Source organism: Cervus canadensis, chromosome 6 (genome assembly GCF_019320065.1).
Source record: "Cervus canadensis isolate Bull #8, Minnesota chromosome 6, ASM1932006v1, whole genome shotgun sequence".
In the NCBI taxonomy this organism is placed as follows: domain Eukaryota; kingdom Metazoa; phylum Chordata; class Mammalia; order Artiodactyla; family Cervidae; genus Cervus; species Cervus canadensis.
Genome location: NC_057391.1, coordinates 51,151,732 through 51,177,073, shown reverse-complemented (window position 1 = coordinate 51,177,073; position 25,342 = coordinate 51,151,732). Strand labels below are relative to the sequence as shown.

Below are 25,342 nucleotides of genomic sequence, written 5' to 3'. Positions count from 1 at the left end.
AAGGAAAACACAAAATAATACACAGAGTTTCACATGATTTTATTCTTCACGTAACTAGCCATGAAGCCCAAATGGATGAGATTTACCTTGTCCAGAGTTTCGGTTTCTCCCAGTGAAAAATAGGTGGGTTGATGCTCTTCCTGTGCTAAGATTCTATGAGCCCATCTCTAACAACAATCCTTAGAAAATGCTTAAGAAAGCCCCAGAATTGGTTCCGATGACACAAAGTAGAGGATGATGAGCAAGGAACGAGGATAAGAGATTAGAAATAGTCACTGCCATTCAGCCAAAAGGGTGTGTGACTCAGACTGGCATTTAACAAAGTGAGGCCCAGTAAGCATGACTAACCTGGGGAACCTATATTTAAAGCATTAAATAGCTCTTCAACTTTTAGTGATTAACTTAGTTGAGAAAGAGCATAAAAAGCCACTGAATCCCTCCATCCCCAAAAAGGCCAGTGAATCAAAAGCCAAAAGCTCCATGTCCTTGGGCAAGCCTATTACTCCATAAGGCTAACCATCTTTATCCTAAAATGAGGATACACCACCTCCCTGGATCTCCTCATGGGGGGAACATGGGAACTGGATACAAGCTATGTGAAAATGTTTTGAAATCCACAAGGCATTCATCAATTACTTATTTAAAGGCTCATTTTTAAAAACAAGGCTTTCTACTATAAAAATCACAGCCCATTACCCTTTCATAACACCGAAACTATAAGAAATTGTTATGCAGTAGGGGTTTGTAAATAAGTTTTCATTCTAAAGATTTGGCTGTTAGGAATTTAACATCACAGGCCTCCCCAGTAGGTTCTCTATGATTCCACCAATACAACCAACAGAGGAAAATGTACATTTCGTCAAGTAGCAGGATTCTAAATGACTACTAACCAATCATGTAAGCTATCAGGCTGTCTCCAAAGAGCCAAAATGCAGGTTTATGTATACTGTGCTGGGGACCACTCTGGCCAAGGCAGTTCTAGAGGTTTCTATGACAAGATCCTCCTGGCAAGTGCTCTGGCCATTTAAATACAGAAGAGACCTTGAGACAGGGTTAGGATCCATTAATTTTTCAAAAGCGTCAATGTACTACATGTTTTGAACCCTGGGATGGTATCAGACTCGATAGCACTTCTCTAGGCTTCTATCTCCTCATCTATAAAATGGGGGTAAGAGTCCTCTTTGTGGAAAAGCCTGGTGAAGAGATTACACAGAAAACACTCCATGAATCCAGAGTGCAAAATGCACTCAACAAATGGAGGTTAGCATGACCAGGGGAAGCAGAGGACTTCAGTCATGTTTGCTCCTGACCTAAGGAGCTGTGCTCCTTTAAATAGCATTTTAAACAGCATTAGGAGCTCTCACAAAACAACTTACAAAAGAAGTAGAATATAAGAGAGATTCTGTTTCAGGGAGTGGGAAGCAACAGGCAGGGAGACAATACTACTTACTTATCCAGTTTCTGACGTTGAGAAAACTCTGCTCATTTGTCAGATCAAAAAGCAGAAGAAACCCCATAGCATCTCTGAAGAAGGCAGTTGTCAAGCTACGAAACCTGGGAACATAAAAGCAGGTTGGTCACCTAAACCACAGCCCTACTCTTTGAAACATACAACAGTTCATCAATAACAAGTCAGATGTTTAACAACATGCCACTGTTTCTACTAACTTCGCATTATACATGCACACTATGCATAGATCTTATTTGCATAAGGTTTACTGAATTATGCTATTATATAATAGATAGTTTCAACAGTGTAAAATTATGTACATAATCAATGACATTGAGTAAATTAAAAATATAGTAAATAGGTATTTAGAACAAGAAAAAATATTTGAAAACATACAGACATTCTAAAATGCTAACAGTTATTGGAATTTTCTTTTAAAATAAAAACAAACAAAAAAAAATAAAAACAATTTTTTTTAATTTAACAAATTAGATGAAGATATTCCAAATGTGTATAATAAGTTATTTATCTAACCGGTAGAAATTTATGTATTAATAAGCCATGTGATTTGAAAAACCAGCCCTCTGGACAGGGATGGCAAGAACTAGCTCATGATCTCTTTGTCTCAGCCAAGAATTTATCGTACAATTAAAAGTTAAATAGGCCAAAAGCAACGGTGCTTGCTGTGTATGTGTCTTCCCTGTCCTGTGAAAGCCTGACTTGATTTAACATCACAATGTGTTCCATGCATGACCTTTTAATTTCAGTCTCTACAGAAATCCCTTATCCCTGAGAACCATTTCTTTGGTTTTGCTGCTGCTAAGTCGTGTCAGTTGTGTCCGACTCTGTGCAACCCCATAGGCGGCAGCCGACCAGGCTCCCCTGACCCTGGGATTCTCCAGGCAAGAGCACTGGAGTGGGTTGCCATTTCCTTCTCCAATGCATGAAAGTGAAAAGTGAAGGTGAAGTCGCTCAGTCCTGTCCGACTCCTTGCAACCCCATGGACTGCACCCTACCAGGCTCCTCCGTCCATGGGATTTTCCAGGCAAGAGTACTGGCGTGGGGTGCCATTGCCTTCTCCATTCTATAAAGTAACAATTGGCAAAATTGAAATAAGCCCCAGATGGCAGCTGTCCCAACCCTAGTGGCCTTCCCCACAGCCAGTTTTGAGTTCCCTGCAAGAGAGTGGCAGGACCCGATGGCTCCTGGATCTTGCAACCAGACCACTCGTTCTCCCTCTCGACTTTGAGTCACCTGCTCTGGGTGCTTTGGCAACGGCCCTCGGGCAGCCAAGGTCGGCCGGTACCAGCTCAGGTTATCGCGACCAGCATGGGACTCGGCCCACCGAACAGGCCACACTGGCCAGTGGCTTTAGGGTAGTGGTAATCAGACTCAATTTCCCCTTTCTTTGTACCCTCTCCACCAAGGATTTGGGCTTCCCAAGTGGCCTAGTGGTAAAGAATCTGCCTGCCAATGCAGAAGATGCAAAAGATACAGCTTCGATCCCTGGGTGGGAAAGATCCCCTGGCATAGGAAATGGCAACCTGCTCCAATATCCTTGCCTGGAAAATTCCTTGGACAGAGGAACCTGGTGGGCCACAGCCCATGGAGTCACAAAGAGCTGGACACAACTGAGCACACACATGCATGCATGCACTAAGGATTTATCCTGCCATCTCCCTGCCTCTCTCCCTCTCGCAGGTTTTCTCTCATTTTGCCATTATGCAAAGTCTGCAACTGACAGGCAAAGGCTCCAGAGAAGAAAATATTGGTTTAGAATATGTCCTTTAATTAGCTATTTTAAGTGTTCTCAAATAATTCTAATCCATGTTTTTACCAAAAAAAGTACCCATCTTTCAGAGATATGTACCAAATAGTTACAAAAGAAACAATTTGATATTTGGAATTTGCTTCAAAATAACTGTGGGGCAGGGGGGCAGTGAGAAGAGGTGAAGGATATACATGAAGTAAGATGGGCCACAACCTGATGTTTGTTGAAACTGGGAAGTCAGTACCTGATTTCACTGTGCTTGCCTCTCTACTTCTGTATATACTTGGAGTTTTCCATAACAAAAAGTTAAACAAACAAATCAAATCCTTCAAGGAAATTGTGAGAGATAACAGAGCTGCAGCTAACTGAAAGCAACTTTAAACAGACCTGTGGAGCCAAGGGAGGGGCGGGTGGGGGAGGGATGGATTGGGAGTTTGGGCCTAGCAGATCCAAACTATTATACACAGAATGGATAATCAACAAGGTCCTATTGTATAGTGTGCAGGGAACTATATTCAATGCCCTGTGATAAACCATAATAGAAAATAATATAAAAAAGAATGTATATATTTGTATACCTGAATCACTTTACTGTACAGCAGAAATTAACATAACACTGTAAATCAACTATATTTCAATCAAAGAAAGTAACTTTATATGAAGATTTCATGTGACATTTTTGTCAAGCAACTTCTGATCATATAAGTTAATTTCAACATGATTTTTATGCTAGGTTCCAATAATCAGGTAAGGAAAATGCATGCAACTCTAGCTTTCTTTGTGGTTGAGTAAGCAGCAGAAGTAAACGGAGACAAGTATACAGGTTTTTTAAAAGGGGGAGAAAAAGAAAGAAGTCCATAAGTAAAAGCATCCATTTTTAAAAGGATTCATTTTCCCTTTGACCTTGTATGAAATAAAGCCACTATTATCATTTCAGGCTGATAAATTTCCTGCTAATTTGGCAGCATGGCTTATCCAGGTGCACATCAATGAATCAGTTGGCCTTTTCCTGCTCAGGTCACGGTGTGAAGAGTGCAGTTGTTTTTCCCCTTTGTTCCAGCAAAGAGCACATGACCAAAGATTTCATACCTCTCTTGTCCAGCTGTGTCCCATAACTGCAGGTGGATTCTCTGACCTCTGCCAACAGCTCCATCTGGCCCATTGGCTCTGTACACCTAAAATGGCAAAATGAAAAAGAAAAGAGAACTTCTGAGACTGGTGAACTCTTCTCACTTACCTATTCAGTACAACTCCCCTAAGTATCTAAACTTCTAAAGAAAATTCCATCTGGAATACAATCTTATTTGTATTTTATTTCAAATAATTGTCTCTATATAACATAATAATTTGTATTAAATGATATAAGCACATTTTTGTTGTTCAGTCGCTCAGTTGTGTCTGACTCTTTGTAACCCCATGGACTGCAGCATGCCAGAGTTCCCTGTCCTTCACTGTCTCCTGGAGTTTGCTCAAACTCATGTCCATTGAATTGATAATGCCATCCAAACATCTCATTCTCTGTTGCCCTTTCTCCCCTGCCCTCAATCTTTCACAGAATCAGGGTCTTTTCCATTGAGTTGGCTCTTCATTATAATGTGTAAGCACATTATATATCTTTATAAATATATTACAGAATGTACAAGTAATATTTTATTTGCAGGAGGGAAGGGAGAGACAGAAAGAGGCAGAAAAAATACTTCTGGAAATAATAGCCAAAAACTTCCAAAATCTGATGAAAATTATTCATGTGCATATTCAAGAAACTCAATGAACTTCAAGAAGGATAAACTTTCTTATACTGACTAGACATATTACCAAACTGTCAAAAATCAAGACAGAGAGAATTTTTAAAGCAGCAAGAGAAAAGTGATTCAATACCTATAAGGGATCTCAATAAGACTAAGAGCTGATTCATCATTAAAAAACAAATAAATAAAAATGGAGGCCAACAGGCAGTAGGACAATAAAAATTACAGAAAGGAAAAAGACTACAGACCGAGAACCCTATATCCAGCAAAGCTATCCTTCAAATTAAAAGGGAAACTAAAACATCTTCTGATAAACAAAAACATAAAATTCACTGCTAGCAAAACTGCCCTGCAAGAAATAACAAAGACAGAGCTTCAGGCTGAGATGAAAAGACACTAGGCAGGAATTCAAAGTCACACAAAGAAATAAAGAGCACCAGTAAAGGTAACTACATGGGTCAATACAAAAGACAATATAAATGGTTTTTCATAACTCTTTCCTGCATCAGACTAAAACACAATTTCATAAAGCAATAATTATAAACCCGTGTTGATAGGTACACAGTACATAAAGATGCAATATGAAAAGTAATGGGCAGGAAATGGAGCCATATAAGAGCAGAGTATGGCATTGAAATTAAGTGGGTATCAATCCAAACTAGACTGTTAAAAATTAAGATGACAATTTTAATCCTCAGGGGAACTATTAAGAAAACAATTCAAAAAATAAAAAGTGAGAAGGGAATTTAAATTTAAAATTTTCTAGTAGTGTAAGGGTGCAAAGAAGTAACAGGACAAAAAAAAGATAAGACATATAGAAAATAAGTAGCAAAATGGCAGGCATAAATCTTCCTTTGTTAGTAATTATACTGAATGTAAATGGATTGAAGATTCCAAGTGAAAGGCAAGGGTTAGCAGAATAGATTTAAAGATGTGATCCAACTATATGCTCTCTACAAAAGACATATTTTAGGCTCAAAGACACAAAAAGGGTTTTAGGAAAAGAATGAAAAAAATACAATGTCATGCAAACAATAACCAAAAAGATAGCCGGAGTTACACTAATATGAGACAAAATAGACTTGAAGACAAAAAGAGACAAAAAAGGATATTTTATAATGATAAAAGGGCCATGTGGTTACCTTTAAGAATACATACAGATAAAAAGAGAGAAATAAACAATTTGACAATATTTAGAAACTTCAGTATTCTTTTGATAATGGATAAAACAAGCAAGCAGATGAACAAGGAAACAGAAGAGCTGCAGGACATTCTAAGTCAACTAGACATGATATAGACATCCATAGAAGACCTCACCCAACAACTGCAAAACACACACTCTTCTCAAGCACATATGAAACATTCTCAAGGACAGACCTTATGTTAGGTCATCAAACAAGCCTTGACAAGTTTAAGAGACTAAAGTCATACAAAATATATTTTCTAACCATAATGTGGTTTTTAAAGAAAATTAGAAATCATTTACAGAAAGGAATTTGGGAAATTCATGACTATGTGGAAATTAAATAATATAATCTTAAACAGCCAATGGGTCAAAGAAGAAACATAATGGAAACTAGAAAGCATTTTTAGATGAATGAAAAGCACAATATACAAAAAGTAGCTTCACTGCTAAAATAGTGCTCAGAGGTAAATGTATAGCAGTAAACACCTATATTAAAAAACAAGAAAGATCTCAAATCAATAACTTAAATGTCAACCTTAAAAAACTAGAAAAATAAAAGTAAACTAAATCCAAAGCAAACAGAAGGCAAGAATAATAAAGATTAGAGTAGAAATAAATTATCTTTTCTTTGAAAAGCTCAAGAAAATTGATAAACCTTTAGTTAAACTAAGAATAAAAATAGATTCAAATTCTTAAAATCAGAAATGAAAGAAAGGACAACACTACCAACTTTAAATATATAAAAAGGTTATAAAGGAATAGTATGAACAACTGTATGCCCAAAAATTGGATAGCTTAGAAGAAATGGAGAAATTCCTAGACACAAACAATTAAAACTAACTCAAGAAAAAGCAGAAAATCTAAAGAGACATATAGCCAGTAAGAAGACTGAATTCATAATAAAAATAACTTCCCACAAAGAAAAGACCAGGCCCAAATATCTTCACTAGTGAATCTTATCAAATGTTTAGAGAAGAATTAACATCAATCCTTCCCAAACTCTTCCAAAATACAGAAAAGAAGGAAATATTTCCCACTTCATTCTATGAGGGTATTATTATCCTGATACCAAAAACTAAACTATGAGGGGAAAAAAAACTATAGACCAATATCCATTCCGAATACAGATACCAAAATACTAGAAAACAGAATTGAACAACATAGAAAAAGGATTATACACCATGACTGAGTGGAATTTATCATAAGAACAAGGTTGGGTTAACATACAAAAACCAATCAATATCGATTTGTAATGGAACAGAACAGTTCTACAATAAAGGACTAAAACCACACAATCATCACAATAGATACAGAAAAAGCACCTGAAAAAATCCAACACCTTTCATAATAAAAATGCTCAACAATTAGGAATAGAAGATAACAACCTGGACCTGAAAAACACCATCTATGAAAAACACACAACTTCTATTATAATTTACGATAACTGAATGCTTTCTCCTTAAAATCAAAGACAAGACAAAGATGTTCTCTTTCAACATTTCTACTCAAAATTTTACTGGAGGCACTCATCAGGGCAATTAGGCAAAAAAAAAAAAAAAAAAAAGAAAGCATATCCAACTTGGAAAGGAAGAAGTATAACAGAAGATAGGAGGATCTTGTATATTGGAAATACTAAGGAATAAACAGATACAGACACCCCCTACACAGGCACACATGCGGGTTATATTAGAAACAATAAACTAGTTCAGTAGTGTTCCCGTATACAAGCTCAACTTACAAAATTAATTGTATTTCTACACACTGGCAAAGAATAATTCAAAAATAAAATTAAGAAAACAATTTAATTTACAATAGCATAAAAAGATTAAGATACTTAGGAATAAATTTAATTTTAAAAGTATAAAATATATTCTGAAAGCTACAAAATATTGTTGAAAGAAATTAAAGAAGATCTAAATGGCAAAAAAGTCCATGTTCACAAAGCAGAAGACTTAATATTGCTAAGATATGAATGCTTCCTAGGTGGCACAGTGGTAAAGAATCTGCCTGCCAATGCAGATGTGAGTTCAATTCCTGGGTCAGGAAGATCCCTTGGAGTAGGAAATGGCAACCCACTCCAGTATTCTTGCCTGGAAAATTCCATGAACAGAGGAAACTAGTGGACTATACAGGCCATGGGGCCACAAAGAGTCTGACACAACTGAGCATGCATGTACTCCCCAAATTGTTCTACAGATTCAGTGCAATCCCTATCAGAATTTCAGCCAGTTTCTTTGTAGAAATTAATAAGCTGACCCTAAAATTCATTTGAAATTGCAAGCATCCCAAAACAATCATGAAAAAGACAAAGGTATAAAATAAGCTACAAGGATATATTGTACAACACAGGGAATATAGCCAATATTTTATAATAACTATAAATGGAATATAACCTTTAAAAATTGTAAACAAAAAAAAATTGTAAACCACTATATGGTACACCTGAAACTTACACAATACTGTATATCAACTATACCTTAAATTAAAAATAATTTTTAAAAAAAAAGTGGTAGAAGAAGAAAAGGCTTCTGGTAGTGGAATAAAAGACTTAGGGTGGATCAGAAAGAATGAATTCTTCTGTCCTTGAAGCCAGAAACTCTGCTTATTTCCCAAGCAGAATATGCCCCACCAAAGGGTCTTTGTCCTTAGTCTTCCTGACTACTTGGTGACCTGCTTTATGGGAATGGTTGCTTTTTTAGTAAGAAATGTAGTTCCTGGACACACCAATCTCCTGACTTCCTCTCTACCCCCAGAATAACTTGTCTTTCAGTCCTTTAAAAAAAATAAATACAACTGTTAAAAAGAACCTCTCATCTTATCCTGCAGAGCCCTGCTGTCCCCTTGGTTACCTCCAGGACCCACATGCACAGTCATTCCCACCCGTATTTCAACCTCACCCTCCGGGTGGGGTCAATGAGTCCGCGACCTAGTGAATGGGACTGCTGAGGCCTTAATTAAGAGAAAAGCCATTAAAATGAGCAGGGTGGTTTGCAAGCTTCATAATAAAGATAGACAAATAACTTTGTAGAATTCAGAAGGAAGATACCAGCCAGAAGTGTATCAAGGAAATTTTTTACAAATCTTCACTTTTACTTTATTTTACCTGCTTGGTTTTATATGAAGCGTCCTCAGTTACAGCCTTTAATTACATTGCTCAGACTGAACATAATACACTTTCATATGTACCCTTTAATTTTAGATTCCAACCTTTGTCCTCCTAATTCCTATGAAGTAAATAAAACAAACAGGCAAAGGTTGACTCAGAGATTATATTTTTATATGGAAGGATGCAGAACTTACCACTCTCTTTTCCCTGAAATCAATGCCGACTGTTGTGATGAATTTGGAGTTAAATTTACCATCTGTGTACTGATAAAGCACACTGGTCTTCCCTACTCCCGAGTCTCCCAGAGCTAAAAACTTGATAAGGTAATCATAGTCTCCATCAGACATAATGAAGAACTCAGCGTGTCACCTGAAAAATACAAACAAATTCAGATTTACCAAAAACTCATCAGAAAATATCAGAATCCCCTTCTTTTAGGATCCAGTTCAATAAGTACTTCTACATAACACCTATATGCCTAAGGGTTCTGTGAAGAAAGGATTAGATATTATTCACTGTCCCAAGGACTTAATCATTTGCTGGATAAGATGCTACTGAACTGTGCTGTGCTTAACACAAAAATTCCAACTGAGAATGAAAATCAAGAAGATAATGGTCACTATCTTATACCCAGATCATGTAGAACAAAAGTTAACAAAACAAAGGAAGAAAGAGAATGTTTGTTGTTGTTTAGTTGCTAAATTGTGTCTGACTCTTTTTGGACCCCATGGATTGTATAGTTTGCCAAGCTCCTCTGTCCGTGGGATTTCCCAGGCAAGAATACTGGAGTAAATTGCCACTTCCTTCTCCAAAGAGAATGTTTACAGGAATAATAATAATTCTTAGAGTGCAAGTGGTTCCGACTGTACCTCCTTTCTCAAAGTCTCCTAGTGCTATATCCTTGGCTTTTCTTTTGGACATCTAGGCAATTTCATTTGTCCTATGCATTTTCACATGTCATTACAGTTCCTTCAAAGATAATGCTAATAAAACTTGGTTTGCAGCTTCCTCACATTATTGGAGAAGGACATGGCAACCCACTCCAGTACTCTTGCCTGGAGAATCCTGTGGATGGAGAAACCTGATAGGCTGCTGTCCGTAGGGTCGCACAGAGTCGGACACGACTGAAGCAACTTAGCAGAGGCACATATTATTATTGTCACCTACTACATATTAAACCAGATCTTTCTGGAATATCACTGTTCACTTGAGAACTGAGTTCCACCATGAAGGGCGCATTTACCTACACTTGCCTTGATAGTCTATAGTAAATGCTACCAATTCAGCTCTTCAGCACTGGGCAAAACAAGTCTACCTTTGAGAAGAAATATTCTTGCTTTTCCAGCAAGACCTAACTATGGTTACCTTTTATCTTTCACAATCAGCACTTTTCAAGATTTATTTTTAATCCTTTAAATAGCTTCAAACTATTCAAAATATTAATCTGACTGGAAACATAGTCTATCTTCAGAGAAAGCTTACTTCTTTTTGTCCTCTCATTTCTAATACCAATAAATCCTCTTGAAAATCAGAAAAGCAATCATCCTGTTATCACTGACAATGCTACCTGCCCATTCAATATAAACATTTACCTATCCACATACACATCATAAGTCCTGCATTAGACTCTGCTGGTTTGGGGGACCTCCCCCGTGGTTAAGAATCACCTTCCAATGCAGGGGACACAGGTTTGATCCCTGGTGGGGGAACTAAAATCCCACATGCTGCCAGGCAACTAAGCCCATGTGCTGCAACTAGAGAAGCCCCTGCATGCCACAACTAGAGAAAGCCCACATGTGGCAACGAAGAGCCCATGAGCTGCAATGAAGACTCAGTGTAGCCAAAATAAAGAAAAAAAAAATTCTGCTGATTTCCCTCTCATTGTCCCCTTTTCATCCAGTCAGCTCCTATCCAGAAACTTTACCACAATTCTCAATGCTTCCCATTGGATTATTCCTATAGCTACATAAAAAAAGCTCAGGCAAGGACATTCACTGACTTTTCAAGGTTGCCTCCCCTAGCCCATCCTCAGTTTGATGACTCACCTTATGTTCAAAAATCCTGAATTCTGATTCCCAAGAGCTGCTGCAGTAACCTCTGCAGAGTGCCTTAGTGTGGAGCTACCACCTCACACGCAGACATGGCTGGTCGTCACTAAGGGCAAAGCCTCTACAAACACTCAGCACTCTGTTTGCACACAGTAAAGAGTGACACAGTGCAGATGACGGCTTTCCATTTACAGCTTCTGTACTCACAGGTGCGGGTTTGCCAGTACTGATGGGGTATAACAACGCTTCTCCAGAAGATGACCACTTGGGTCCAAATAAAGACTAGCAAGTCTCATCACAGCATCTGACTGGCTCCAAGTTATTCATAAATAAGAGATAAGAATTGAAAAGTAGGTCCAGATAGCATTGAACCATTTGAGGGGGGGGGGTTCCCCTCCAAATAAATGAGTAAGCAGAAAGCAACTCCAAATTCTGCAAGGAGAGGGATATAAGACGTTTCTGTGGCTACCTTGTTTTCTGTTTATTTTTATTTTGAAAAAAAGTTGATCATTTCTATAAATATGTTTTTGTATCATTTTAAGTACAGGAGAAAATGTTGTCATCAATGGCACACTCTTCTAGAACTCTCTAAACGTACTTAAATGGAATTCAAAGACAGATGAACGTATCTTTAGGGCCCCCAAATTTAAAGTGTTTAGTTATCATGGGAGAAGAATTACACATCTAAGTCTATAAATGGTCTTCATGGGTTTTGTTTTCTATTCATGGTAACAGCAATACATAACAGTCTGTCCAAAACCAAACCATCATAAAAGAAGTGTTAACAAACAAAATACCACAACTAACGGTACAGATGCCACTGCTGACATTAATCATAGTTTATATTCTTGAGACTGCACCCTTAGATAATTATCTGCCTGTTGACCTGAAAATAAATGTTCAGACCTTCCATTTCCTGGGTTGTTTGCTAAAGAATAAAACAGAACCCAGAGAATTTAATTCATTTGCACAGTCTAGAACAAATGTCTCCTAACTTTAAGTCCAATGTCTATTCTACCCCAAGCTTTGTGGCCATTACTCAAATTTTTACAAATGCATGTTGGACTTACAAGTGACCAGGTACGGGGGACTTCCTTGGTGGTTCAGTGGTTAAGAATCTACCTTGCAATGCTGGGGATGTGGATCCAATTACTGAACAGGAAACTAACATCCCACATGCCATGGAGCTACTGAGCCCATGTGCCACAACTAGAGAATCTGTGTGCCGCTGTGAAAGATCCTACTTTACCATGATTAAGACCTGACAAAAACAAAATAAATAAATAAATAAATATTTTTTTAAAGTGGCCAGATTTGGTATCATATAAGGTAGCCTAACAGGAAACATGTGACTTCTGAAGTCAAGCAGAGATAGACTGATTCCATGTCTCCCACCTACTGGCTACCCAGATGTTTTGCAGCCTTGGATTTTCAGGTTTCCATTCTATGAAAAAGAAGATAATGTACTCTACTTCACCCCATTGTTCTAAGGATTGAATGAGACACTCTTTGTGGAGTGACCAGCACAATGCTTGGCAGATGCTGGGTAGTCAGTAAATGCTGGTTCACGCTCATCTCCCCACGCTGGACAGATCAGATGGGGCTCTGAAGACCTAGAGCAATTTCTGAAATAGTCTCTGGGAAGCTTGAAACATGCATTTCTGACACAAAAGATTGTTGACTGGCTCGGAGTAGTTCACTAAGTCAGAAAAGATGACCCTATTTTTTGGCTAAATCTAACCATTTTCAATTAATTTTAAGTAGATATGTCATTTTCAAAAGAGTTATGACCAGCCTAAAATCAGGTTTAAATTACATAAAACACTCCAATCCATTCTAACCAATTCATACTTGTTCAAAAGAACCTCAATGGTTCATTCTGGTTGAGAATGAAAGAGTTAAGTTCAAAGACATTCTATCTACAAAACCATTTCTGATTGATCTAAAGCCACTTTGGCTAAAACCACATGTGTCTAACCATTTAGGTCTGGTTTCAAGAGCTCAAATAGGCTTCAGGCTGGTTTTAGCTAGCTCAAATAAGCTGTCACTTAGACAAGCAGGTTCTGACTGACTCATATGAGGTTTGATTGGTTCAGAATAAATTTTACTGAATCAAGTTAACAGTGACCAATTAAATCTATCTGCAACGGGGCCACAGTTGCTCTAATTTTATCAAAACACTTGTAGCTAGTTCAAGGTAAAAACTGGTTCAAAACAGTCCAAGTTGAGACTTCCCTGGTGGTCCAAAGGCAAAGACACAGTGTTCCCTATGCAGGAGTCCTGGATTTGATCCCTAGTCAGGGAACACGGGGCTTCCCTTGTGGCTCAGCCGGTAAAGAATCCACCTGCAATGTAGAAAACCTGGGTTTGATCCTGGTTTGGGAAGATCCCCTGGAGAAGGGAAAGGCTACCCACTCCAGTATTCTGGCCTGGAGAATTCCAGACTGTATAGTCCATGAAGTCATAAAGAGTCAGACACAATTGTGCAACTTTCACTTTCAGGGAACTAGATCCCACATGTCACAATTAAGACTTTGCATGCCACAACAAAGACTGAAGATTCCACATGTTGCAACTAAGACCCAGTGCGGCCAAAAAATAAGCATTTAAAAAAAAAAGTCCAAGTTGACTGATCAGATGTTCAGTTTAAGACTAAAAAAGTAAAATGATAATCAGAACTACCAAAAGCAATGGTTTGGTGTTTTAAACTTAATCAATAAGTTTAAAATTTTAAACTTATTGCCAAATCAATAAACTTAAAATTTTATTTATAATCACCTCAATTGTAGACAACTTGAACTCAAAAATGTATCTCCACCACAGTATAGTATCTTCCTACAACTGAACAGTTTGTCCATGTTGGAGTACAGTATACTGGTTGGGAGAAAGGACACTATCCAAGGAGAAAACAATAAACAACAGGAAAAGGCATGATGAGTGACACTTGCCTCTTGGGTTGAGAACTCACTCTCTGACTTATCTCAAGGATCTGGCAGCAAAACATTGATCTCTGATCCAACAATGAAATATAAATTTCAGTTGGGTGGAACATTCAGGAAATTGGGAGGTTATTTAGAGTTTGTCCAAACTTGGACACAATGACCAGGCCAGTTTGGGTTAACAGAGACCAGAATTCTAAACAGTAAGGAAATAAAAGGTTTCAGGGAACAGGCCAGGTCTTCAAATTGTTAATAGAGATTTTTTCAGAGTTTTGGCAGGGTATTGATGGTGATAGGTTTCTTGTCTGAGATTCTGGTAGGTCTTCACATAGAAACATCTTCGTATGAAAAATTATTTTTGTTTCTTATTTTTGTTACTCAAGTCCTGAATGGTGTCTCTGGAGCCTATTCTTCAGGAGACAAAATATCCCACTCCTCAACTACGGAAATAATGAATTATTTTTCAGTATCAGTTCAGTCGCTCAGTCGTGTCCGACTCCTTGCAACCCCATGAACCGTGGCACACCAGGCCTCCCTGTCCATCACCAACTCCTGGAGTCCACCCAAACTCATGCCCACTGAGTTGGTGATGCCATCCAACCATCTCATGCTCTGTCGTCCCCTTCTCCTCCTGCCCTCAATCTTTCTCAGCATCAGGGTCTTTTCAAATGAGTCAGCTCTTCACATCAGGTGGCCAAAGGATTGGAATTTCAGCTTCAACATCAGTCCTTCCAATGAACACCCAGGACTGATCTCCTTTAGGATGGACTGGTTGGATCTCCTTGCAGTCCAAGGGACTCTCAAGAGTCTTCTCCAACACCACAGATCAAAAGCATCAGTTCTTTGGCACTCAGCTTTCTTTATAGTCCAACTCTCACATCCATACATGACTACTGGAAAAACCATAGCCTTGACTAGACAGACACTTTTGTTGGCAAAGTAACATCTCTGCTTTTTAATATGCTGTCTAGGTTGGTCATAACTTTCCTTCTAAGGAGTAAGCGTCTTTTAATTTCATGGCTGCAATCACCATCTGCACTGATTTTGGAGCCCAAAAAAAAAAAGCCAGCCACTGTTTCCACTGTTTCCCGTCTATTTGCCATGAGGGTGATCGAACCAGATGCCATGATCTTAGTTTTCTGAATGTTGAGCTTTAAGCCAACTTTTTCACTCTCCTCTTTCACTTTCATCAAGAGGCTCTTTAGTTCTTCTTCACTTTCTGCCATAAGGGTGGTGTCATCTGCATATCTGAGGTTATTGATATTTCTCCCGGCAATCTTGATTCCAGCTTGTGCTTCATCCATCCCAGTGTTTCTCATGATGTACTCTGCATATAAGTTAAATAAGCAGGGTGACAATATACAGCCTTGACGTACTCCTTTTCCTATTTGGAACCAGTCTGTTGTTCCATGTTCAGTTCTAATTGTTGCTTCCTGACCTGCATACAGGTTTCTCAAGAGGCAGGTCAGGTGGTCTAGTATTCCCATCTCTTTTTATGTTGGCATTTTAGAGCACAAAGGGGAACAGAATAAAATACACAATGCAAAATCTGGGGCACCCAAACAACATGTCGTGCACACAATTTCCAGCAAGTACTCCAACCTACTGATCCTTGGGAAGCCAGTTCATCAAGCCCTCCCAATTGCATTGCTCTTACTAAAAATATGTCAGATGCCCACATGTCAAGCAATTTGCATGCATTAGGGCAAAACCCTCATCACAGCCCTAAAGATACACATCATACATACTTCCTCCCTCGGAAAAATCTCAGTGTCTTTCTATCATGAATGCCACAATGAAAGGATGAGTAAGTGAGTTTTGGGAAGTCTATCACATGTCAACATGGGCTCAATTCCAATGTATTGTTGAGAAACAGAAAGAAGTGGAGGTTAAGAGCATGGACTCTAGAATTGAATCACCCACATGTGAGTTCAGTCATGTCACTTTAGAAAACTTAACGTCTTTTAGGGTCTCCATTTTAAAAATGGGAATGATATCCTATTTTATTAATACTATTATGTATATGCTTTGTTATTTTAACTTTCTTATAAGTAGGGTGTATCTTATATTTCACAGTTTTACAACCTATGACACCTTGCAACTGTTAGTAAATAAAATGGCACTAGAAATACAGTTGTGTGAAAACCTTTCAATAGCATCTTCTAGCAAAATCAAGATACAGCATCAACACATTTAGATTTGGTGAAGCACAATAGTACATCTATCTCAAACGTCTGTTGTGAGGATTGAGTTAGTGTATACATATAAAGTTTGGAATAGTGCTTGGCACACAATAACTGCTATTAGCATCATAACCTAGCAGTCTAGTTCTGAAAGGTTAATATCCAGGCAATCTTCCTTCCTAGAAACCTAAAAAAATAACTTAATCCCTAAAGTAAAAAAAGACACAAAATAAGACTCTATGGAGACCATTTGAACATAAGGTCACTTCTTTAAACACAATGCCTCCTGGAGGAAGTAGCATCTAAACCTCAAGGAAATGTCTTCTATTAATAAAAGTCAAGAATGCCCTCAATTTTGGATAGGCAAAAAAAAAAAAAAGACTTTCTTATCCAGCTCACTTCTTTCTTTCCTCCTTACACAAATATTTTTTCAAAGTGCTCTCCACCCTCACTCTCATGATAGTAACAATAGAAGACAAGGAACACCCACTTCTTCAACAAGTACCATGTGGTGACAAATACCTGGTAAGAGAAAGTCAATGATCTTCTTCCTTATTTAAAAAATAAAATACATTTTAATTGCTCTTCATGAAATAAGATAGAAGAAAATGGTTTAGCTAAAACAAACGGGAAAGACCCCTCTCTGTGTGAATCTCGGTGTCTCTATGTGCCTCTCTCTCCCTCACACACACACACACACAACATAGTCCAAACTCTCCATGAAGCTCCCTATTAAATTCAGTCATAGATTCCAGTCTTAGGATCCCCTATCACAAGGCAGAGTCATTCTACAGTTACCCCAGATAATCTGGCCAGTTCTTGAAAGCCTGATTTTCCCTCTATCAACCATATTTAGTACAGAGATTAACAAAGCAGGGGGAGATGGTATTACCTGAACCACTACCACACGCCACAAATGGCAGGAGACAGTCACACGTTTTGTCATCATCCTTAAGGAGAACTTCAAGACTGTATAAGAAAGGGATGTTTTCTTAATATGGTGGTAAGTAGGTTTGGGTTCAAATTCTGAACACTTGTTGGTGTGACTTGGTCCAAGTTCGTCACACTAAGCCTGCATTCTTAAACTACAAAGTAGAAATAACATTACAAACCTCACTGGGTTACTTTAAAGATGAAGTGACATAAACCACAGAAAATTTTAGCACACTGCTTGGTTTGAATCGTGTTCAACAACTGAAATTTCTCTTTATCAATACTACTACTAAAGCATAGCCTCATCACATTCTTATTAGGCAAAGCATGTAATTTTACAACCAGTGCCTGAACCTTCTGAAAAAATTGAAAAATTCAATTTAGCTGCTGTCATGTACGAGGCCTTTATCACAAAAGTTACCTTGGCATTCTGATCTAACAGTGAGTTTTAACTGGGTAATTTCAGCACTGTCAGAGCTAGAGTGTTCATCACCAAAGCATTTTATAATACACCAAGATCTGAGTAGGTGCAATGTGTGTTTACCAAATGAGCTCTGGCTACCACTGTCTCAGGTCACTGCAATTGCTATACCCTGAAATGAAACACATTTACTTTCACTGCGAAAGCAAGATGTATACTGCCCAAGAGTGGGGCTCCCCATTTCTACAATAGAAGACAGCCTCTGCTCTCTGTGCACATGACCTTCCTCTTCTCAATTTCTGGTCTAGTTTGAATGGATATGTTTCCACCCTCCTCAACAGGTTGGAAAAGGTCAGTTTTCATTCCAATCCCAAAGAAAGGCAATCCCAAAGAATGCTCAAACTACCGCACAATTGCACTCATCTCACACGCTACAGTAATGCTCAAAATTCTCCAAGCCAGGCTTCAGCAATATGTGAACTGTGAACTTCCAGATGTTCAAGCTGGATTTAGAAAAGGCAGAGGAACCAGAGATCAAATTGCCAACATTCGCTGGATCATGGAAAAAGCAAGAGTTCCAGAAAAACATATATTTCTGCTTTATTGACTATGCCAAAGCCTTTGACTGTGTGGATCACAATAAACTGTGGAACATTCTGAAAGAGATGGGCCAACCAGACCATCCAACCTGCCTCTTGAGAAACCTGTATGCAGGTCAGGAAGCAACAGCTAGAACTGGACATGGAACGACAGACTGGTCCCAAATAGGAAAAGGAGTACGTCAAGGCTGTATATTGTCACCCTGCTTATTTAACTTATATGCAGACTACATCATGAGAAACGCTGGGCTAGATGAAGCACAAGCTGGAATCAAGATTGCCGGGAGAGATATCAATAATCTCAGACATGCAGATGACACCACCCTTATGGCAGAAAGTGAAAGAGGAGAGTGAAAAAGTTGGCTTAAAGCTCAACATTCAGAAAACTAAGATCATGGCATCTGATCCCATCACTTCATGGCAAATAGATGGGGAAACAGTGGAAACAGTGTCAGACTTTATTTTGGGGGGCTCCAAAACCACTGCAGATGGTGATTGCAGCCATGAAATTAAAAGACGCTTACTCCTTAAAAGGAAAGTTATGACCAACCTAGATAGCATATTAAAAAGCAGAGACGTTACTTTGCCAACAAAGGTCCATCTAGTCAAGACTATGGTTTTTCCAGTGGTCATGTATGGATGTGAGAGTTGGACTACAAAGAAAGCTGAGCACTGAAGAATTGATGCTTTTGAACTATGGTGTTGGAGAAGACCCTTGAGAGTCCCTTGGACTGCAAGGAGATACAACCAGTCCATCCTAAAGGAGATCAGTCCTGAATATTCATTGGAAGGACTGATGCTGAAGCTGAAACTCCAATACTTTGGCCACCTCATGTGAAGAGTTGACTCATTGGAAAAGACCCTGATGCTGGGAGGGATTGGGGGCAGGAGGAGAAGGGGACGACAGAGGATGAGATGGCTAGATGGCATCACCAACTCGATGGGCATGAGTTTGAGTAAACTCCAGGAGTTTGTGATGGACAGGGAGGCCTGGCGTGCTGCGATTCATGGGGTCGCAAAGAGTCGGACACGACTGAGCAACTGAACTGAACTGAACAGGTTGACAGTGAAATAGATGAAATTATAAGCAAAGAGCTTATCTTGTTTGTGCAAAGATCTCAGGTAGGGACTTTCCTGATGGTCTGGTGGCTAAGATTCTGAGCTCCCAATGCAGGGAGCCAAGGTTCAATTCCTGGTCAGGGAAGTAGATACCACATGTTGCAACCAAGACACAATGCAGCCAAATAAATAAAAGTAAATATTAAAAACATTAAAAGAAAAAAAAAGATTCCATGTGCCATAACGAAAATCAAAGATCCCACGTGCTACAACTAAGACTTGGTGCAAACAAATAATTATTCTTTTCAAGAAGATCTTAGGTAGAGAAAAGTTACATAGGCTTTGAAAAATAGAAACAGGAATGTCTTTCTTCCTTGTCTCCTTATTGAAAGATGAGTTTGGCTTTATCCAAATTCAGAATATTAGATTATAAGTGCATTACATATTCACCTATAATCTATGATTTGTAAATGGATTCTTCTCAATATAGTGTTTTGTAGTAATATCATACATCCACCATTGATAGTGAAAAGAGAGGCATGTGACTAAAAACTGACAGAATCTAAATTTACATATCTTAATATTTATACATGTGCCTGTTACATAGGAATATTCCATTTTCCCTATTTAAACAAAGTGAAAAGACTAACTTCTAGCAGATGATGATATCTAAATGCCATTTAGATGATATATAAAGTGACAAATTATTCAAGGAAAAAACAGAATTATCTACAAAAACTGTTGAATTAAATATACATTCCCAAATATTGCCAGGACATCCAAATATATCATGTGTAAAAGCATTCTTCAGACATTTGCAATTCTTTATGAGTATTACAGAGAAGGCCCAGAATAAAGAAAAAATAAACAGTCCCAACCCAAGAGTTCACCTACTATTTCTAAGATGTTACCATCACCTCTGTAGGTAACCAACATAAACCGGTAGACCAATAATTCAAGCAACTACAAAAAGCAGAGGCACCAGAATGTTCCATGGAAGTAGAAAATGTTCTTCTGGAAGACCACTGTCAACAACTCAAATGAGATACTGGCTTTTTTGTTTTTTTAAACTATAGAGATCATTGATTCATTTATTCCAAAGATGTTATTTGTTGTCCACACCTCTTTTAGGATCAGAATATAAATGTTTACCAAAATTTATGAAAAGTAAACACTGGGTGTTGTATTGCTCATAGTTTGTGACAAGTACATCCTGTTTTATAGACACAGAGTAACAGGAATAAAGGTGTAATACAGAATCTGTCACTTGTAAAATATAGGCAATACCGTGGTAATAGGAGTGGCTGTTTGGTTTGCTGAGTAATATCTCAAATAACATGAAAGTATCCCCATAATGGTCACAACCACATGTCCTGTCAATGGAATGTCTCACCTGTGGCTAAATGTGCTTCTTAAAGACACCATGAAGCAAGGAAGACTCCAAGAATTACAAAGAAGTGCAATACCTGTGAAGTCTACTCCCTCGAAGACAATGAAACATAGGTGTCAGAGTCAAGGTCTCCTAAATTCAAACAATGGGACACCACCACCCACCTGTGTAAAGTGAGTAGCAAAATGCATGATGGAAATCAATATACCATAGCTCTTCTAATGACTACAACAGATTAAGGTTTGAAAACTGATATTATGACATTAAGACTGGTGTCTTTTCCATGATATCATAAGAGGGACACTGAACCTAATAAAGCTCCTAAAGAATGGAGTAAAAATATTTTCTGAAAATGGAAAAGGAGGAGTGACCTAAGCTTGGTTCGGTTCAGTTGCTTAGTCGTATCCGACTCTTTTCGATCCCATAGACTGCAGCACGCCAGGCCTCCCTGTCCATCACCAACTCCCAGAGTTTACTCAAACTCATGTCCATTGAGTTGGTGATGCCATCCAACCATCTTATCCTCTGTAGTCCCCTTCTCCTCCTGCCTTCGATCTTTCCCAGCATCAGGATCTTTTAAATGAGTCAGTTCTTCGCATCAGGTGGCCATGGTATTGGAGTTTTAGCTTAAGCATCAGTCCTTCCAAAGAGTATTCAGGACTGGAGAAGGAAATGGCAAAACACTTCAGTATTCTTGCCTTGAAAGAACCCCATGAACAGTATGAAAAGACCTAAGCTCCCTGGAAGGCAATATATCTGCAAGACTAACTGATTCATAGAGGAAATTCTGCTATTAAGTTTTGAAGAAGTAGAAGTGAAGAGTTGTTGGCTATGTCAGAGTGACGCCAAACTCCCAGGGCCAAGACTCAAAGATGGAAATATGAGGAGTGAGCATGTTGCTACCACAGACAGAACTGGAAGGATTACAAATGAAGAAGCACTCAAAGGACCTGAAATTGAAGAATGCATTTCCAAGGTTGCAAAACACCTTGGAATACCCTTTATGTGTATTTATGACTGAGGATCAGAGTTGAGGACTCTGCCGAGTCTGGTCCTCCTGGAATGTGGGAGGGTTGGAAGGCCTTTGGCCAACACAATCTGGCTGTCCATGTGCATCTCACCTGCCTCAAAGCTTTTCATGTGAGGTAACACAGGGAAGATGCTGATTTCTCAGAGGAAATGCACCCAGTCAAGAAAAGAATCACCTCGCTTTGTGATGGAGCAACAATGCTTCTTCCACAACAAGAAAATTTTAGGATGAAAAAAACTGTGAATTAAAAGAATCCAGACCTGTTGAAGATGACTTTCCAAACAATAAAAACAGTGGGGTAAATATCCCTGAGTTGGTAGTAGCTGGGGAAGAGAGGGTTCCTTCATCATTGCCTTTTTAAAAAACTAGGACAAAAACTCTATATTTATTCATGTAGAGAAACTGTGTCCAGGGTATACCACCGCCCTGCCTTTCTAGACTCCTTTATTTGCATACTAGGACATCATTGTCACTGTTGTTTTGTAAGTGTGATTTTCTACAGTGTACTTTAACATTTCCCTGACTTCTTAATCAAAGGGCACAGACTGTACCTCATCTTTTCTGTGATGAGATGCACTGTGCCCCAGTGGCTCAGCGGTAAAGAATCCACCTGCCAAGGCGGGAGATGCGGATTCAATCCCTGTGTCAGCAAGATCCCCTGGAGGAGGAAATGGCAATGCACTCCAGTATTCTTGCCTGGAAAATTTCAAGAACAGAAGAGGCTGGGGGGGGTCACAAAGAGTCGGACACAACTGAGCACGCACGCACTGTACGTAACTGCATACTTTCAGGAGCTGTGAATGGTGAGGGCTCCTACTCCACACACCCGACTGAGGTGAAGCATTGGTCTGGCATACAGACACTCATGAAGGCCACTAAGATGCACTGGATATGTCTTTATTTCTCCCTCGTTCTGTCAACCCCATAGCCTTGCCTGTGCTGACCACATCAGAGCACAGCTGTTCTCTGCCCCAGGGATATGCTTCTCAGATGCAGGCTGGCTTATGAAAGCACATCATCTCTTCACAGCTGGTTTTCTTTTCCACAGTCTCCTGTCCACCCTATGATTCCCTCCTGTTGGGTCCCATGTCTATTCATTGCCCTGAGTCATGACCCCTCTGCTCTCTCTCCTTTTCTGGCTTTCCTGTCTCTCATCTCCAGGTACTCGTCCTAAACTTCAGCTTGTGCGAGTAAAAACTGACCTTACACCATCAATGCCAGTCAATGATTATTGGTGCTCTCCTTATAATGGTGAGCGGCTACCTCAATTTTAAGGTATTGGACCCTCCTTCACAAGCTCATTAGGGACTTCTGCTTTTCCAATAAGGAAAGAGGAGTTTTCCTCCAGCTAAGTCTGGGAACAGGGCCATTTCTGAAACCCAAGTGCTTCTCCGTGGTGCCAGCTTGGGTTTTATCATATATTGATGAAAAGGCAGCATACAGACACAAGTTGATCATGAGTTTAAAACACTATTGTCTGTAAATATTCCACCATATGTTAACTTAGTTCTTTTAAAAACAGTAAAATAGGCTCAGAAAAAAAAAATCAAACTATTTCCTGACGTTTTAGCAGCACCAGACAACAGTACTCGGATTCTTAGCCTCTCTTGTTTGGTGTTGATAAGCTCTAAACAGCCGGCTATAGGTCTTTCTAGCTCTCATCAGATCCACTGTCTCTGTTAATATACTTACAACACATGTTTAGCTGCTCCCTACATATCATATTCTTTAACAGCTAAATCAAAAGGAAAAAAAAAAGAAACTCACCTATGGCCCAGGTCCAGTGGGATATACTTCTTGTTGATTCTCAAGAAGTCTTGCCCAGTTCCACCTATTCAGTAGGCAGTCTTAGCAAGGGACTGTTTGCATTTCTATCAACAGCTGTGTATAGACTAGGGTGTGCCTTGAGTTTACTTATGCAAAAGAGGACAGAAGTACTTGCAGTCACCCAGCCTATCTGACAGCCTATCAGTCTGTCAGATCACATTGTTGGCTTTTTTGTGATTATTGTTCTTGTTTTCTAATTTTATTACCTTTGGGTCAGTAAATGCGGTCTGCTTAATATCAAATTGGGGAGGGGGTTTTTAAATATGAAAATAATCTGTATTCCCTGTTTGTTGCATGCAGAATTAGATATGTGCTAGTTCAAGCCAGTTAGTTGCATTTTTCAGTCTGATATATCCTTGTTTATGTTTTTCTACTTCTCCTGTTAGGTTCCAAGGAAATAATGTATCTTATTTTAGAAAATTAAGCACAAGACAATGTCTTAAAGGAGATGAAAATAACACATCATAAAAGAACAAGGCACTGCAGTCCTTATGAGAAGCCTCAAGTCTGTGGGATCTCAAGCCTTCTGGGATCCATAGAGGTGCTTTAAGAGTCTATAATTATTCAAATGCCTTTTTTCCACTTTATTATTATTTTTTTAACTGGAATAAAAATCTACAGTCAAATGAGTTATAATCCACACTCAGAGGTCTCCAAACTGCTCACTGACACTGCCTGGCAAAGTTATTTGCTAGACTAGTGCACATTACAACCCTCTCAATTAATGGCACATTTACGAGAGAATTCCAAATACTATTCCAAATACTATATAGTATTTGGCATTCTCATAAATGTGTCATTAATTGAGAAGGTTATAATGCATACTAGTCTTTCCTTATTTTCTTTCATTTTTAAAAATCTGGAGTGAATTCACATGTCCACTCTTGTGAGAGTAGTTAAGGAAGCATGTGTGAGCCACACTCAGTAAGTGACAGCAAGGCTCAGGCATGTCTGTTCAGCACACAGTGGCTTTTTTCCTGTTAGGACAGTCAATTGAGCAATAAGGAATGAACACAGTATGTTGCATCCTAGCATTTTATTACAGATCACTACAGAGATGATTTTATGTTTGGGGAGCTTCTTGTCTGACTTAGAGCAGTTTTAAGTTTGGGTTACTTTTTGTCCATAGCAGGTCAGTGTCTTCACAGCCAGCTGGATGCCCTGGCACTTGGACTCAAAACTACCTAACGTCACTGCCGCAGATCCTTCACTCCTCAGAAAACTGCTCTTGTCCAGCTGGTTGCAAACTTTCCTTAGCAAGTTTCTTCAAATGAAATCTTACCTGTCACTCTAATATATAAAACAGGTGAATTTAGAACCATTCTGGTGAAAGAAGTGAAGGTAAGCCCACTTTCAAGGCCTGTGAACCCAACAAGGTCCTAACAAGCACTCCACAGTATACATGTGGAAAACCAGTGTGGAAAGCTCAACCTCAAATGGCTCTGAATCATCTCATTTGCCTTCAACTTTGTACCCAACACTTTCTTTCTCCCTACATACCTCAGACTGACAGCTCATTACAAGGTCTGCTAGGCTTTTTCATTCAACATCTCCTAAAGACACCATCTCTCAAATCTTGCCCACTTAACCACAACCTTAGGACTCTTCATATCTGGGAGCGAAAATCTGGAATGTATTGAAAGGCCATGGTA

The 25,342-nt window shown here is 38.9% G+C and overlaps 1 protein-coding gene across 10 annotated transcripts in view; it reads right to left on the bottom strand.

Annotated features, from left to right (window-relative positions):
- The window catches only part of RAB27A (RAB27A, member RAS oncogene family), an 85,637-nt gene that overhangs the window by 17,859 nt on the left and 42,436 nt on the right, over positions 1-25,342 (bottom strand). For 7 of the 10 annotated variants that reach the window (XM_043471915.1, XM_043471917.1, XM_043471923.1 and 4 more), the window contains 3 exons: positions 9,456-9,630; positions 4,311-4,396; positions 1,451-1,554 (listed from right to left, as the gene is read on the bottom strand). In XM_043471915.1, the coding sequence (XP_043327850.1) occupies positions 1,451-1,554; positions 4,311-4,396; positions 9,456-9,608 (343 nt within the window). In that variant the 5' untranslated portion in view covers positions 9,609-9,630. Of the gene's footprint in view, positions 1-1,450; positions 1,555-4,310; positions 4,397-9,455; positions 9,631-11,306; positions 11,423-17,323; positions 17,349-23,630; positions 23,733-25,342 lie in introns of those variants that run through there. The other 3 variants (XM_043471921.1, XM_043471919.1, XM_043471920.1) reach the window with 3 other exon arrangements.